The 16,956-nt window shown below is 39.1% G+C and overlaps 1 protein-coding gene across 1 annotated transcript; it reads left to right on the forward strand.

Moving 5' to 3' along the window:
- The first annotated feature begins 10,116 nt into the window (after window positions 1–10,116).
- Window positions 10,117–15,345, forward strand: ENY2 (enhancer of yellow 2 homolog (Drosophila)). The gene is made up of 4 exons (XM_009887907.1): window positions 10,117–10,211; window positions 12,082–12,152; window positions 14,114–14,188; window positions 15,086–15,345. The coding sequence occupies exons 1-4, from the start codon at window positions 10,144–10,146 to the stop codon at window positions 15,160–15,162; spliced, it is 291 nt and encodes a 96-aa protein (XP_009886209.1). The 5' UTR covers window positions 10,117–10,143; the 3' UTR covers window positions 15,163–15,345.
- Window positions 15,346–16,956: the final 1,611 nt, after the last annotated feature.

A 16,956-nucleotide genomic window follows, 5' to 3' on the forward strand; every position in this document is an offset into this window, starting at 1 on the left:
TGGATGGCTGACCCCAACTAGACAAATAGGTATTCGACACCATGTGACATCATGCCTAGGAGCTGGCTGGGCATTTTGGGTTCTGGTCGGTAAGCGGTTAAATTGTGCATTAATCTGCGTATTCTTTTATCAGTCTTACTGTTGTTGTTTCCCTCTTCTTTTGCAGTTCTGTTAAACTGTCTTTATCCCAACCCACGAGGTTTTGTCTTCTCCTTCCCATCCCACAGTGGGGGGCGAGTGACCAAGCAGCCACGTGGTTCTTTGCTGCTGGCTGCAGCTAAACCATGTCACCAGTATTTCACTTCCATCTGTCCCACAGACCATTCACAACTCTATCCAACAGTCTGCATCTTAGATTTCTTACACTCTTCTTTAAAAACTTAAAACCTAATAAAGCAGCAGTAGTTTATTCCACTCTGTCAGAATACCAATTACTGTAAACAGTAGTTCATTTGGCAGTGCAATCAGTGGCACTGCATAGCTATCACAATACCATCAATCAGACAATCACTAGATGGCTCATAACTGACCTCATTAGAGACACTGGCTATTAACATAAAAGTGGCTACAGGAAACTATGCAAGATTATACTGTCTGATTAATAAAAAATCCAGTCATACTGTATAAAATGCTTGCAAAATGACAGTATAATTAGCAATTAGTCTCCTAATCATAGAATGGTTAGAGTTGGAAGGGACCTTAAAGATCATCTAGTTCCAAGCCCCCTGTGATGGGCAGGGACACCTTCCACTAGACCAGGTTGCTCAAAGCCCCATCCAACCTGGCCTTGAACACTTCCAGGGATGGGGCATCCACAACCTCTCTGGGCAACGTGTTCCAGTGCCTCACCACCCTCACAGTAAAGAATTTCTTCTTAATATCTAATCTAAATCTACCCTCTTGCAGTTTAAAACCGTTACCTCTTGTCCTATCGCTACAGTCCCTGATAGAGTCCCTCCCAATTTTTCCTGTAGGCCCCCTTTAGGTACTGGTAAAAAGTCTCTCTCCACCTTTCTTACAAGCCCCCTTTATATATTAAAAGGCCACAATAAGGTCTGTCCTAAGCCTTCTCTTCCCCAGGCTTGACAACCCAAACTCTCTCAGCCTGTCCTCATAGGAGAGGTACTCCAGCACTCTCATCATCTTCGTGGATCTCCTCTGGACCAGGTCCATGTCCTTCTTGTCTTGGGGGCTCCAGAGCTGGACACAGTACTCCAGGTGAGGTCTCATGAGAGTGGAGGGACAGAATCACTTCCCTCGAACTGTTTGCCATGCTTCTTTTGATGCAGGCCAGGATGCAGTTGGCTTTCTGGGCTGCAAGCACACATTGCTGGCTCACGTTGAGCTTCTCATCAACCAACACCTCCAACTCCTTCTCCTCAGAGATGCTATCAATCCACTCTCTGCCCAGCTCATACTTCTGCTTGGGATTGCCCCGGCAGGACCTTGCACTTGCCCTTGTTGAATTTCATGAGGCTGGCATGGGCCCACCTCTCAAGCCTCTCCAGGTTCCTCTGGATGGCATCCCTTCCCTCCAATGTGTTGACTGCTCCACACACCTTGGTGTTACCGGCAAACTTGATGAGAGTGGACTCAATCCCACTGTCCATGTCACCGACAAAGATGTTAAACAGCACTGGTCCCAGTACCAACCCCTGAGAAACTCCGCTTGTCCCTGGTCGGCATTTGGACATTGAGCCGTTGACCACAACTCTCTGAGTGAGGCCATCCATCTGTTGATATTTGCAAACCAACAGTATTAGTTCACTTAGCTCAAATCATTATTCATGTTCACCACACAGGAGGGATTTCCGTACCTCTGCAATTAATAAATTACTTTTCCCCAAGCCATGGCTGTTCAAAAAAAGCTAGAGCATCAACAAAAGAATAAGAAGAAAATGCAACTGTTATGATGGGAAAGACTGCTATCCATTCCAATTTCTACTTTAACTAATTAGAATATTTTACAGTAAATTACACTGTAAAAGAAATTAGAAGGATGTGTTGTGAAAATGTGTTTTAAAGCTGTTTGTACAAACAGGATTTATCACAGAGATATTTTTCCCAACACGACAAGAGGTGATGTGAATATTCTGTAAACAATTAAAGACAAAACCAAATATAATCTAAGATAATTATTTTCAGTGAAACCAAGTACATGCCATTACTTCCTGTACAGCTACACTAACTGATCTTCTGAAATTAGAATACACATGCGTAAGCATGCAAAGCTTTTTTAGCACAGAAAACCTAAAATTGTCTTATTTTGTAAAGCTTCCTTTCTCCACTTCTCCCTCCTCATCACCCTAGACACGTTGCTACTGTCAGAATTGTAACTAAAACATATACAAATAGTGAAAATAGTCCAAAGTAGATGCTTCCTAAAGCAAATGTATAACCTTTCAAGAAAATTCTTGGAACAATATACTATTGATTAGCTGATTGTAACATGATAAGCTTTATAAAACCTGGAAGAACATGAATAAATTCTCTGTCCTTGAGTTCTTCAGCCTGTAGTCCTGACAAGCCCTGAATAACAAGGGGTCAGGAATAGGAGATGCAAATCCGTTGCATAATTGCAACACGTAATTAATTCTTTATAAACAGAAGTCTCAAACTATACAATTTGTGGGTGATTTTAAACCAGGAAATCAAACAAAGGTGTACTGTACTGTACTGTCATGAAACACTTCAGATGAGGTTATCAACTGCTTGCAGAGTGTATCCTGTATATATATCTCTCTGCCAAGAAGTAATTAGAGAAACTATTCCATCCTCGATTAATTGAAACCCATTCTGTGATCAAGAGAAATCTGTGCACAAATGCCATCTGCTATTACATACCATGTGCTCAGATAGCTTATAGGAGATTTTACACTAGGATGAAGTTCATTCTTTCCTTTCTACAGCCTTCCAGGTTCAAGTTTTCTTGATGGTCCTTGGAAAAATGAGGAGAAAACCAAGAGAGTTGAGTGCAAAAAAAATGAAGGACAAAAGAGACAAGAAATGAAGACTTAATAAAGTAAATTCAGAAAAAGAGAAGTTAATATAAAGGGAAAAGATGAAATCCTTCAACCAGCTCACCACCTTATTCAGTCCCATAGTTTTGCGGGTTTTAGTTTGATTGTTTGGTCAGAATTTTTTGCTGATTTTTTTTTCTTGTTGTTTGGTTTGTGGGTTGGTTTGGTTTTGTTTTTTTTTGTTTGGTTTTGTTTTGGGGGTTTTGGTGGGGTGTTTTTTCAGCTTTTTAGGTTCAATTAAAAATCAGCAATTAGTAACAGCTATTCACACAGAATCACAGAATCGTAAGGGTTGGAAGGGACCTCTGGAGATCATCTAGTCCACCCCCCCTGCCAGAGCAGGGTCACCTACAGCAGGTTGCACAGGACAGCGTCCAGGCGGGTTTTGAATGTCTCCAGCGTGGGAGACTCCACAACCTCTCTGGGCAGCCTGTGCCAGTGCTCCACTACCCTCAAAGTAAAGAAGTTCCTTCTCATGTTAAGATGGAACTTCCTATGTTCAAATTTATGCCCATTACCCCTTGTCCTATCACTGGGCGCCACTGAAAAAAGACTGCTTCCATCCCCCTGGCATCCTCCCTTTAAGTATTTGTAAGTATTAATAAGATCCCCTCTCAATCTTCTTTTCTCTAGACTAAAGAGACCCAAGTCCCTAAGCCTTTCTCCATATGAGAGACGTATTCCACAGAATGATATATGGTCTCCAATAAATCTGCACTACTAAAATCCAGGAACATTGACTCATACTCTGCTACACCAGAAAAGAGAGCAAATATACAGAATGTACAGGTTACATCTCAGCTTTGAATATTATTTCCAAACAACCCTAGCTATGTGGGATATTTCAGACTAGTATGAAGAAAATTACGCCACTTTTCTAGAGCTGTATTTAAAAAAAGTAATTTGACTCAAAATAGTTCAAAGATCTTTAAGCAAAGATTTTCACTTGCACCACCTTTACTTAAAAGTAAAAGCACTAAATACAAAACAACTCACAAGAATCAACAGGAATAAGACGTCCTTAATCTAAATGGATCTTACTGTAAGTTTTACTCTGCACTGCAAAAAAAAAAAGCTCCCTGGAATAAAGAACACTATCAATGGACGTATACTTTAAATGAACAGTGAAGTTTCACATCTGCCATCAAACACTACATAGCAGAACTAGGGAAAAAAAATTAGAGAAAAAAGGGTGAAAACTCCCACCCATTTTTAGATGTTTTACTGAATACATCAAAACAACTTTATAATACCAGAAAATATAATAATAATGATATCGACATATTATTTTGGTGCATCAAATGTTATATGCTTGTATGTCATACTTTGTTTTGCAATGCCACCCAGTGGAAGCAACTTAGCACTTCATATACACTTACCTACTAGTGGAAGACATTACATCAATATATTTTCTAGTATCAGCATTCAAAGATCCTTCCAACCCTGCATTAATTCTTTTTCTTTTTATTGTTAATGACAGTATCATCTCATTGCTGTTGTTGAATGAAAGTACAAGGTTTCTTTATTCAAATGTTGTAAGTATGTTAATAGACCAAACACAAAAATTTACTGTTCAATAGACATAGCTTGCTGAAAACAAGCATGGGCTGACAGATACCATGTAACAGTTTTTTTTTGCCTGATCAAATTACTTACACAGGTGTGAAAAGTAAATGGGATCTATCATGCACTAAACTGAAGAAATAAATTGAACAAGATCCAAAAACTAGCAAGGCATTTGTAAAAGTATCACTATAGCAATGCCTTTATTTATAAACTGACTTGTGCCAGCTGCAAGAACCATTTTCTTTAACAGCAGTTCCAAGGTAGAACTTGCCTTTACATTATCTTTTTCTTTTCCAAGAAATCAAAGTACAACCCAAGAACAGATACACATGTGCTTGAGACCTACACTTAGATTTATGAACTACAGCTGTAATTGTCTGAAAAAGCTGTGGTTCACAGTATCTTAGTATTTTCCATACATTACTTCAAAGACTTTTTTTTCTATATTTAATTTTTCAAATGGAAATGGAAAATGCAAATGGAAATCTCTATGTTTGAAATATATCAGTGCCTTGGGCTCCACAAAAAGGCAAGAAACACATTTTCCATGTAGCATTACTAATGTACAACTACTTTTTACTGAAGTACAGTCAACGGGCAACTACTTTTCACTGAAGTACACACCTTCTAGTCTAAACAGGCTGCAAATACGGCAGTCATTTATTAACACAATTTTCCCCCCAAAAGTGATACAAAAAGGTAAATGCATGTGATCAAAGGAATGCATTCTCTGCATATCCTCCTGGCTTGCAACAGGATCTCCACATTACAGTGAATGTTTACTATGCCTTTCAGTTGTTATTATATCTAAAGGCATACACACCCATCATATGGTTCTGCCAAACAGGAAAGCGAGAGAGAAAGGCATAACGGATACCCACATTTGAACAAATTCCAGGCCTCTGGGAAAAAAGAGGAATAAAGTTACACCTGACCAGTGCAAGTCAAGAGCAAGGTTCTCATTCCCTTAAAAATGTCATGCATCTTAGACATGGTCCTTGTTGGAGACGAGGATTTGCCCCCCAACCACTTCTTTGGGCTCTGCTGAGATCAGATCAGGGCAGAGGAGGTGACAGTAAATGAGATGCTCTTTTGTCCCTCACAAAGGTTCAGTAATCTAAAAGAAAGGCGTTACAAAGCTCAATGCAAAGGAACCATTTGAAAAAAATAAGCTATGAAAATAAACTAAGGAAAATAAGAAGAAAACCAGACAAAATTTAGGATGAAGAGTTGTGAATTAAAGGTATAACAGGTATAACAGTCCAATACATGTTACCAGGATGAGAAAAGAGAAATGACTGTGAAAGTTGAGATTAACTAGGACAGAACAGGTAGGAGTAAGGGGGAAATAAAAGAAGAACATGCAAATCAGAGTATTTAAAAGGGAACATAAGATACCACAATTTCACCATTCTTCACTGTCACCATATATTTAAGAAATTCACTAGAAAATTCCCCTCTACCACAGATCTAATAAATAAATGTTTTAAATTTCTTTCTGCTTCAGCTGCACATCTGCCCACAGCAAATTCCTGGCAACCACAGTTTGACAGTTAAAAGCAAATTAGAACTGAATACTAAGTTTTACACAATGGTCAGAAAATGAAGCTCATTGTAGTCCACATGAGCCTGACAACCACCACAAGTTGCCTTGCAACACCATGTGCTGCTATCCAGTTGCTCCAGTAATAGAGGCCTGTATCAATTCCATGTGTCAATTTTTTTTGTCATTTTATTTTACAGCTAGCAGTGAAATTCATAAAAATAGATAAATGTAAAAACATAGATGAAAATGTCAACAAGACTAATGGTCTAATGCTTAATACACAAGTTTGTAATAACACTGCATAAATGCTTCAACTACAAACGAGTTAACTCAGTTCTACTTAAGAATGAGTACCTATTTCTATTTACTGTCACGTATTCCATGTACTCTAAGCCTCCCATATTCATCTTACTGCTATGAAATTTGGGATGCCACACAGGCAGAACTCCAAATCCCAGATCACTTGAGACAAGCACCCCTGAAACAGTTTCCTGGAAAACAAACACAAAATTCAACAGCCTTTTAACATTAATCTTCCAGATTCTACTACATTTTTGCACATAGTTGTGAATAAAATCAGAAATTAGTCATGCTGGCAGTGTTCCTTAACATTTGACCTTTTTTTCAGCTGTTGTACTTTACTCACTCCCACTTCTAGGAAATAAAATCAAACTCTTTGCTCAGTGACAAATATTAATTTAACAACCCACAAACTATCAAGTCCTTGAGACTTTTAATCTGCTCACAAATGTGCTGGAAAGCAGAAGTCTTTGGCCTTCTCATATTAATTTCTTCTCTCATGCAGTGATTTGAAAAAGCCATGGTCTACACACCATCCATGGTCTCTATAACTCAACCTATTATTCCTGTGCAACATAAAATTCAAGTTATGGAAGGATGCCCTCAGTTTAATGCATATATAGACAACTGACACCAGGAAATACAAAGTTTAGGTACAGAATATCTCTGTACAGTGAAGAAATTGCCTTGAAATAAGCAGAAGAAAACCAGAAAGGAGACAGACAGCTGTAAGGCCTAAGAGGAGCCTGAAATACGGACAAACAAAACATCCAGAAGATAGATACAGGGCCTGGTTTGGCTTATATCCCGTGTTACTAATTTTAAAGAACAACAACAAAGCTTTCCACTCCCCAGTGGACCAGTATCTATATGTATATATATACACATACACACACACAGAGAACAGAGTCAGTGACTTTGTATTAATGTTTTAGTAGGACAGACAAGTTAGACTGCAATGAGTCAGGGTCTTTGTGCTGTGTGGAGAAAGAAAAGAACACAGGCACACATATAAATCACACAAGCTCCTGTATATATTAGGTAAAATATCTGAATGGACAAGAACTGACAAGGTCCATCTCTCCTTTAGCAACTCCATCATTCAATTATTTTAATGAAAATCTGTAATCCTCATCTATTTAGAATAGGTGACTATCCAAGAACCACATAGCTAGTTTGACCACAGGCAGAACATCAAATAAAGGACAAACTAAGAGAAGGTACCTATGCTACACTATCTGTTACCATCTTTGACACAGCTGTAGTACACTCACTTACATTTGGACTGTCTTTTGAAAGGTGATACCTAATTCAGTTTTACAGTAAAAATGTCAACATACATTAAAAAAATGTTACTCTCATTAAATTTTCCAGTCCTATCACAGATACACATACAGTATCACCTCAATCTCACTTACTTGTCCTTCAATACACAATTTACATACAACTTCCATCTCACTGCTGACAATTCACCATGGCAAACACACCTTTCTGATCCACTACTAATACAATGTATTCAACACAAAACTAAAGTAACACATAATGGATAACTCTGTAGATAGGTATATTGTTCAATAAATACATAGAGCTAGGTCCTTTTCAACCTAAACCATTCTATGATTCTATGAAGCATGTCCAGAGGAGAGCCATGAGGATGATCCAAGGGCTGGAGCACCTCTCCTATGAGAAGAGGCTGAGAGAGTTGGGGCTGTTCAGCCTGGAGAAGAGAAGGCTCCGGGGAGATCTTATTGCGGCCTTCCAGTACCTAAAGGAGAGCTGGGGAAGGACTTTTTCCTAGGTCATGTAGTGACAGGATGAGGGGGAATGGCTATAAACTGGAAGAGGGTAGATTTAGATTAGATATTAGGAAGAAGTTTTTCACTTTAAGGGCGGTAAGGCACTGGCACAGGTTGCCCAGAGAGGTTGTTGAGGCCCCATCCCTGGAGGTGTTCAAGGCCAGGCTGGACGTGGCCTTGGGCAACCTGGTCTAGTGGGAGGTGTCCCTGCCCATGGCAGGGGGGTTGGAACTCGATGATCTTCAAGGTTCCTTCCAACCAAAACCATTCTATGATTCTATGATCAGCCCATCCAAACTGTGTATTGCTGTCTCAGCTTTATAAAAAAAGGAAACTAATTCATACACCTTACAAAAGACCTAAATTTCACAAATCAATAAAGGTAGAATGCTGAGAGATTTCAGGTGGCATGGCTAAGGTTGTAAGTACATACCCAACGTAACTTTATCCTAATGTTCTTCTTGTTGCTTTAGCCCATTAATGGACAAGAATCTCAAATATTAATAACGCTTAGCAGAAAAAGCAGAACATGGAATGCATAGCCTGAAAAGCCACCTCTAAACTGTTGGCAGAGCAAGAAAGAAAAACAGCAAATTTGCTGAAATTTGTAGAAGATACTAATTTCATAGACATTTCTCTAAATTGCACGTACTCCATCACACTCAGATATAACTACTGCTTTCAACTACCTCAGCTGGTCACCTGGCCTCACCGCATGTGCACGAGCCAAGCCCAGATTCAGCACACAGATTTTCTTACCCATTTAGAAACTAGGTTCAAACTCACAGGGGCACACAGCTGTAAGGTAGGGATTTGACAGCAGTCAGAGACCCTAGTCCACCGTGAAGCCACATGAGGCTGGCCGGGGGGGGACGGGGGGGACGGGGACGGGACACGGACAGGACAATGACAACATTACAGACAAAACCTCTAGATTTTTCATTTAAGAAACGTAATGTTCTCAAACCAAATCTCACTATCAGTCCTTTTGGACACAGATGGAGGGACAACCAGCAACCAGAGGGCCACTTGAGGCATTCAGACATGTTGACCCAAGAATTCATCCTAAACACTGTACCGCTGCCCACCTCTCCCTGCAGTACATATACACACATCAGTTGCCTTCATCCACAAAACAGTAAGAAAGCATCACAGTGTGATTGACCAAAACTTGCTGAAATCATTCAGTGGAAGAACTGTTTTTCATTTGTACTAAATACAAATAAACATTCGGCTCATTTATGGAGCAAAATAACCAAAACAATGGGAGAACAACCAAAGCATAAACATATGGGAAGTCTGGAATGAAAATAAGCCCTGGAGCCTAGATGGTTAGGACCTTGATTGGTAGCAAAATGCTTGTTTTGGATGTTAGTGGGAGAATCTCCAATCAAAAGCCAAAGGGAAGCATGAAAAAGAGCCACAAAAGCATCAGCAGCATGACTTTGAGATAAACCTGAAGAAAGCTATTGAGGCAAGTGCCGACTGTAAGAGATTGGGAATTGCAAGCAAGGGAATTATCTCTTGTTTGATTCTACCTGCAGATACAGAAATCAGGACTTTGTAAATAAACAGGATTGCATCAAAGATAAGTGACTCAATCATCAGTTGCTCTTCTTAACATTCAAACTCTGGGCTTCCTATAACAGGGTTAAAGAGAGAAAACCCCCATGTTCTGGTTTCCAAGAACAAAACCCGTGAGCTGGTATCTCTCCTGTATCAGGGCAGAACAAAAGGCAGTGTGCAGGCCGGTCCCCCGGTGCTCCGGTCACTACCTGCGGGGCTGTGCAAAGGGGCGCGGCGCCGCATGTAGTTGTGTGCGAGTGACTCGTCTTTCTGTTGTGTTCGTGTCGCCGATGCTTGTCACAACTCTGTTCTGCTCTGTCCAGGTTTGTGAGAAACCGAGATTTCCAAAATGAATAAAGATGCCCAGATGAGAGCAACCATTAATCAAAAGCTAATAGAAACAGGAGAGCGAGAACGGTAAGTGGGCTTCCTGCTCTGTGCAAGTAAGAGGCTTTAAATATTGTTAAATGTGAACTGTACCTGGAAGTAAAGATTAAGTAAACTTAACTCTAAATTCTTCAAATGCATGCGTGTGTAAGTCATATCTATTATATAAGGCAAAATATTATATATGTATATACATGTATTATATAACAAAAAACATCTTTGCCTTTTGAACAGTTTTATTTTAGTTTTACACTTGAGAAGAAAAGCTGGGAAAATAAAGGGTGGGGTGGTTGGCTTATGAACTCTAAAGCTTTTTCTTGCTCTGGTGGTTTGTGTTGGAAAGCTCTTGGTTCATATAAAAATCACCATTAAATGCAATTTTTTGCAGTTAAATCTTCTTATTTCCTGACAAAGAGAATGAGACAAAACTTTCCTTTTTGTTTCTAAGCTTTTCTTGTATTCTTATTTCTTCTCTGATTAGGGGAAGAAATACACAGTGGAACACATAAACCAGCACTTGTGCAAGTCATTGTAGAGATCTCAATAAAGGGAAACAAGTAAATTACACAATGCAGCTAGTTTTTGGCCTTTTGCTATCTCTTCAGTCTCTTCTGTTTGCATTGTACTTACGTGTGTGCTTATCACATTTCCCTCCTCATCTATATTTGTAAGACCATGCACCAAAAGCTCTTCATTTTTCAAGGCCGGTATGAGAAGGAGTCTTCTCCTCAGGTCATCACATAGTCCTGTACCTAGTGCAACCTTTTGTAGACTGACACGGTATCTATGTTTCACATCTTTCCTGGTTGTGACCGTCCCCTTGGAGACTGTACAGAGCTTCAGCAGAGCAAGCAATTTCTTGAAGTGGTGTTGGGACCTTTTTTTACTCTAATTTAAGAGTAACAAGAATTTTCACTGGGTGTCAAAAGCTATATTATAAACAAGCTTTATCAGAGCTGTACTATGATCACAGACACAGCACTCAGATTTCTTGAATTAAGAAATATCCAGAAGCAGTGAATTTCACCTGTATTGATACTCTGCTTTTTGTCATAAGTTCATCTGCCCTATACATGATTGATTGAGTAAAAAGGATTAGACCTACACAATTCAGCCTGTTGCTGCAATCCTTTCGTTCATAAAACCAGAATTTTGCTAGAGTTTTTTAGAATGGTGTAAGATAAGTAGGCTTGCTAGCTGATGGAATAAAGGATGAAGATATTAACACTTATTTTATCATATCTTGCTTTCATTTCCCTGTACTAATTTTCACTTTTTTAGTTAGCTTTCAGTATTCTCTTTTGATGTATGGAGTAGATGTATTATTGTGGCAGATTGTTGTGTTTCTTCTCTGTTTAATGCCTGAATCCTTGTTGCTTATGCTTATAATGGCTAACCGTGTTTAGGAAGATAAGATATACAATCTCTTCGTCTTCACCCAACACAAGGTAATGTGTAACTGGGAAAAGAAACCTGCATTTGAAGATGGTAGTACAGAATTCTCCTTTCAGAAAGGAGCGGGGAACGTTTTATTTATTTTGAAGGCCTGGTTTCAGATGAAATACTCTAACTTTGAAAGTTAGCATATATTTACTAACAGAGTAGACTTGGGCAGTTCAAGTGATTCAAGGGCTTCTTTTCTGTGGCTGCAGCATAAACGCTGCTTGAACAAATACTGTCAATTAGCTCCTGAGCTGCCGACTCTTCATAATCCAACATGGTAAGCTAAAATTGGTGCTCATTTGGGTTAGCATTCACATGCTGTTCAGCCATTTCTGCTGCTGGTCTGGGAGTTCTGCTCTGAGTAGTGACTGTAAGGTTAACTTTCCCACTGAAGCATATTTAAATTGTCAGGAATGTTTGCTGTTCCTAACAAGTTTGTATATTGTCTTAACAACAGCCTTAAAGAGTTGCTGAGAGCCAAATTAATTGAATGTGGCTGGAAGGATCAGTTGAAAGCACACTGCAAAGGTAATGGTGGTCAAATAACTAATATCCTTTGTAATCAACTGGGGTTCTGGCCAAACAAAAGTCCCAGATGAAAGCTTCACTTCTTAACAATCAATTTAATTGAGACTAGGGCAAGGTGAAAGTATCCCAGACAGTTGATTTTGCATGAAAAAAAGCATCTTGCCATCTTGGCAAAAAACATCTTCTCTGATCTGAAACTTACTAAGCTTTTGGAAAAAAAAAGTATTAGAATTGGTTCGCTAAATATTCATGATGATACAACTTTTTGTTTTGAGAGAGATGTCCTTACCATAGGAGAATAAAAAACAAGAGAAAGGAAAATGGAGGAAATACAGTGGTATGCAACTTAGAAACTTTAGAGAACTTCATTGTCTGCGTATGGGGGAGAAAGAAGTGCATTTGTACTCCTTCTGAATACAATTCTTGAAAAAAAGATCATCTACTTAGATGGGCAAAAACAAACAGATGAACCTCTAAATACCCAAATCTCTTAGTTCTGAGTTAAGTATTTAGCATTGCTACAATTTACTGACTTGTAAATTGCATGAAACTATTATAAATAGTATTTAAACACCCAGGAATATTACCACATGATGAAATTTCCTTAAAGCAAGTAAGAAATCCCTTGAATTTTCTCTTTAATTTGGATTTAGTCTGTTGTGCCTGGCAACTCCATATTCCATTACATAGTTTTTCTTTTTATAAGGCTGAATGTGTTAAATTGTTCTTGTAGATGGATTTGCAGAGAAGGCTGAAATGATTCATGCTTGCAGTTGTCTGCCTTATGCCACTGACAGAGATTACCTATTTCAATAGTACAAATTAGCAAAAGCATGTTTTTCTGCCTTCTCAACTATATACTTTATAATCTGCTACAGTAAAGTTATTTAAAATTGTTTGGTTTACATTAGTACTTTGAACTTTAACTGCAGTGGCTGAGAATGCAAATATAAGTTCAGTTGTCCCTGTTAAGGGCCTAATAACTGTCCTTACTATTGGAAGAGAGGGATTTGGTGGTTTGTTTTTTTGTCGGTTTTGTTGATGTTTTGTTGGGGTGTGGTGGGTTTTTTTTCTTTTTGTAGCTTGTTGTAGAGCCTCCTGCCATTGTGGATTAGGGCCAATAATTGAGCAATCCAGGATCCATTTCTACATGAAATTCAGCCAAGAAAAACAGTTTACAAATAGTTCATGTGTTGTCAGTTCAGAAAACTTACTGAGTGTCTTGGGGACAATCAATCCTATGTACTGATGTATAGTTAGAAACATTCACGTTTAGACAAAATATTTTAGGTTTATGCTACTGAATTGAGGTTTCTTCTCAGCTTTGACTTCTGCATTTTTCAGTAGCCTTCAAGGCACTATAAGTAAGCAATTTGTTTAAATACCAGTATGTTTTAATCATACAGTATATCTTAATCATAGCTTTTATTTTGCTGTGGATGTATACCTTTCTTTCAGATACGCTTTTTTTAATTGCTGAAACATATAGAGATATTGTTTAAACCAGTTAGGAAGAGTAGTAAGTATTTATTGTCTTGGTGCTGTCCCTTGTTGTATGTTCCAAAGTCTTTTTTTCAATTGCATCTCTTTCTCACTATTATGTAAATAATGTGTTTGAAGAGACAAGCGGACCAATTTGTGAACTGCTGCAACACAATATGCACATCTGGTAATGCTCAGATAAGCTTAAACTTTGTAACACTTGATTTTAAAATATGAGCTGATCAAGGTGCGTCAGTAGTGACAGTTCCCATCCTTAAACCTATGGTATGAATGAGAGACTAAATCCACTGTACAATGCAGTGTCAGTACTGAATTAATAACCTACATTTAGGTCCCAAGCTGCTGCATCTTTTCTGATGACCTATGCATGCAGGTTTTGTCTCTTAATCATTGGCACAGGTGTTGTCTTCTAATGAATGAATTAAAAGACTTAAAATATCTGTTTTGGTCTTCCCCAGATGTCATTAAAGAAAAAGGATTAGAGCATGTTACTGTGGATGATTTGGTGGCAGAAATCACTCCCAAAGGCAGAGGTAAGAAAATGTAAACATGGATGTGGTAGTACCTTGATAAACATACCTACCTGTATGTCATTAATATTTTGAAAGAAGCGCTGTGAACTTGCCTGTGTTGAATTCAAGGAAAAATGTTAACAGCTTGATATTAACTACAAATAAAACATGTGAATCTGTGTTGTGTAACAGCCTACACACACAGCTCGTTACAGATTTTGAATGGCTACTTTTGCAGGTTACATTATTTAGTCCTGAGTCTCTAGTCATCTTTATAATTGACTCAATGGTCTCAAGAAAACTTGGGGCATGAGGCACAGATGTTTTAAAATTCCAATTATTTCTAAGATGGAAAATCTGAACTAACAGTACTAGTGCAATGCGAAGTGGGAAAAGGAAAGGACAGAGCAAAGAGATACAGAAAAATGGAATCTCTTAAAGAAACATTGCAGTCATCTTTATATAGTTCTTCTTGGACTCTAATAGGCTTAGGTGTTTGGGAGAAACTTAAGTCTTAAATAAAAATAGGCCTTCAAAACAATTTGCTGAAGACCCTTACTCTCAGGTCTTGGCTGAGATTTTTTTTTTTCCTTAGATTTTTGAAGAAAAAATGTAGGATAATCAAACTAGTTTCTGTGATTGTATCCTGTTTCCTGTGAAATAATCCATTCTCTCAAACTTTCTTGACTGTAGCTAGGCAAAATCTACCAATAACAAGTGTTCTTAAGACTTCAATTTTAGCCTGTTTTAAATGGGAAAAATGTAGATGTGCTATATGAAAATCAAGTAGCCTCAGTTACTAAAGTATTAACAATTGCAAGAACAAACAAGGAATAGAAGAAGCTGTTGTAAAACTTTAGTGTTAGCATATTTTCAATTTTGTCTTCTTTACTTTTTGCTTTCTTATTTGTGTTTCAGCCTTGGTACCAGACAGTGTAAAGAAAGAACTCTTGCAAAGAATAAGAACCTTCCTTGCCCAGCATGCCAGTCTTTAACTTTGTTCATCTGGGATGATGCTTGTTTCTGTATTATGTCAGTCATGTCAGGATTGGAATGCAGGTTCCATACTTAAGGATTGAAAATCATTATTTTTTTTGTAAGATGAGTTGAAGTTTCTTTGCACTGCATTGATTTCTTAAACTTGATGTTACTTTAATAAAAAATTTTGTGGACTTGTGGTTCTAAGGCTCTTCTCTCTATCAGTGCACTGTAATATGGTGTCACCTATTCTGATTTTTAATAATGCATAATTTTATACAGTTGTGCAAACTTGTTCAGATTTTAAAAAAGAGAAGTGCAACTAATAAGCACGTTAACTAGAAATGCAGAAGGGGGGGAAAAAAAGTCTGGAAAATGGATTATGACATGCTGCTGAGCGTATCCTTTCTATTTTCCCCTGAGTAAGTCAAGAACAAGTTAAGACTACATGACACTGTTGGTGGCATTCCTCTCAGTGGTACTTTGTCAGAGAGTGAGTGGTTTGAAGTCTCTGACTTGTGTTGCAAACATTCACTCAGTAATTCATAAGAGGTTGAATTCTTCAAACAAAAAAAAAGGCAGTGGTATCTCTTATCAATAATTCTCTCTTCACATTTAATGAAAAAGAATCACTATTCTGATCCATGACAACTACTGTTTTCTAGCTTCACCCATGTTACTGGTAATTTTTAATTATGTGGATCTTCGGGGCCTTTGGAAATTTAAGTGCGATACAATAACTTCCCATCGTAAGTCTCTTAAGATGATACGTTTTCAATTCTTGTATCTGGAACTGCATCATCAGCCAGGTCTATAAATAGCTGCAAAAATAAAGTTGATGAATAGAGAGGATCGGGAAAGGGGACTGAAGTGAGAATGTTTAATTTTTGCCAGCTTCAATCTGAGGTGTCTTAATAGATGATGAAGTGGAGGAGAAGCATAAGCAGAAACTGGATGAGCAATTACATACTGTTATTACTCGGCTACTGTGAAAAATGAATTGACTCAACATAGATCTGCATACTGCTAATTAGAAGAATAGTCTAAAAACTGTCACTTGGGAGCGGAGCACAGAAAGCTGTGCCTGCTCCAGTGGACCTGAGTCATTCCCCCGTCCTAGCTGCGCGCTCTTACCCGAGGAGCCGCTCGGGGGCACCCGCGCCCCACGCGTGGGGAGGGCGCTGGCTGCTCCCCGCCGGGGGGAAAGGGCCGCGCTCTGCTGCGGAGCCAAGCGCCCACGGGGGGAGTGGGGTCAGGCTGCGGCGGAGCCGGTCACCTGCACAGGGCCGGGATGAAATGGCAGCGGCAGGACTGGCAGTGTTTTACCGGTGTTTTATTGAGTTGTCTGCTCGGGCTGTGGATGGGGGAACAGGCGTGAGGGAAGAGTCTAGCAACAGCCCGAGGTGAACTCTGGCGCTGGGCAAGAGTCAGTATAAACTGGGCAACGGAATCATAGAGTGGTTTTAGGTTGGAAGGGACCTTGAAGATCATCAAGTTCCACCGCCCTGCCATAGGCAGGGACACCTTCCATGAGACCAGGTTGCTCAACGCCACGTCCAGCCTGGCCTTGAACATCTCCAGGGATGGATTTGCCACAACTTCTCTGGGCAACCTGTTCCAGTGCCTCACCACCTTCAAAGTGAAAAACTTCTTCCTAATGTTTAATCTAAACCTGCTCTCTTCCAGTTTAAAGCCGTTCCCCCTTGTCCTATCACTACATGCCCTAGTCCTTCCCCAGCTCTCCTTGTAGGCCCCCTTTAGGTACTGGAAAGCTGCTATAAGGTCTCCCCGGAGCCTTCTCTTCTCCATGC

This window comes from Charadrius vociferus, unplaced genomic scaffold (genome assembly GCF_000708025.1).
Source record: "Charadrius vociferus isolate BGI_N301 unplaced genomic scaffold, ASM70802v2 scaffold601, whole genome shotgun sequence".
Lineage (NCBI taxonomy): Eukaryota > Metazoa > Chordata > Aves > Charadriiformes > Charadriidae > Charadrius > Charadrius vociferus.

Coding starts and splice junctions, on each gene's coding strand:
- ENY2 (XM_009887907.1), top strand. CDS start 10,144: ATGAATAAAGATGCCCAGATGAGAGCAACCATTAATCAAAAGCTAATA. Junction 12,153..14,113: donor GTTGAAAGCACACTGCAAAG/GTAATGGTGGTC, acceptor GGTCTTCCCCAG/ATGTCATTAAAGAAAAAGGA. Junction 14,189..15,085: donor AATCACTCCCAAAGGCAGAG/GTAAGAAAATGT, acceptor TTTGTGTTTCAG/CCTTGGTACCAGACAGTGTA.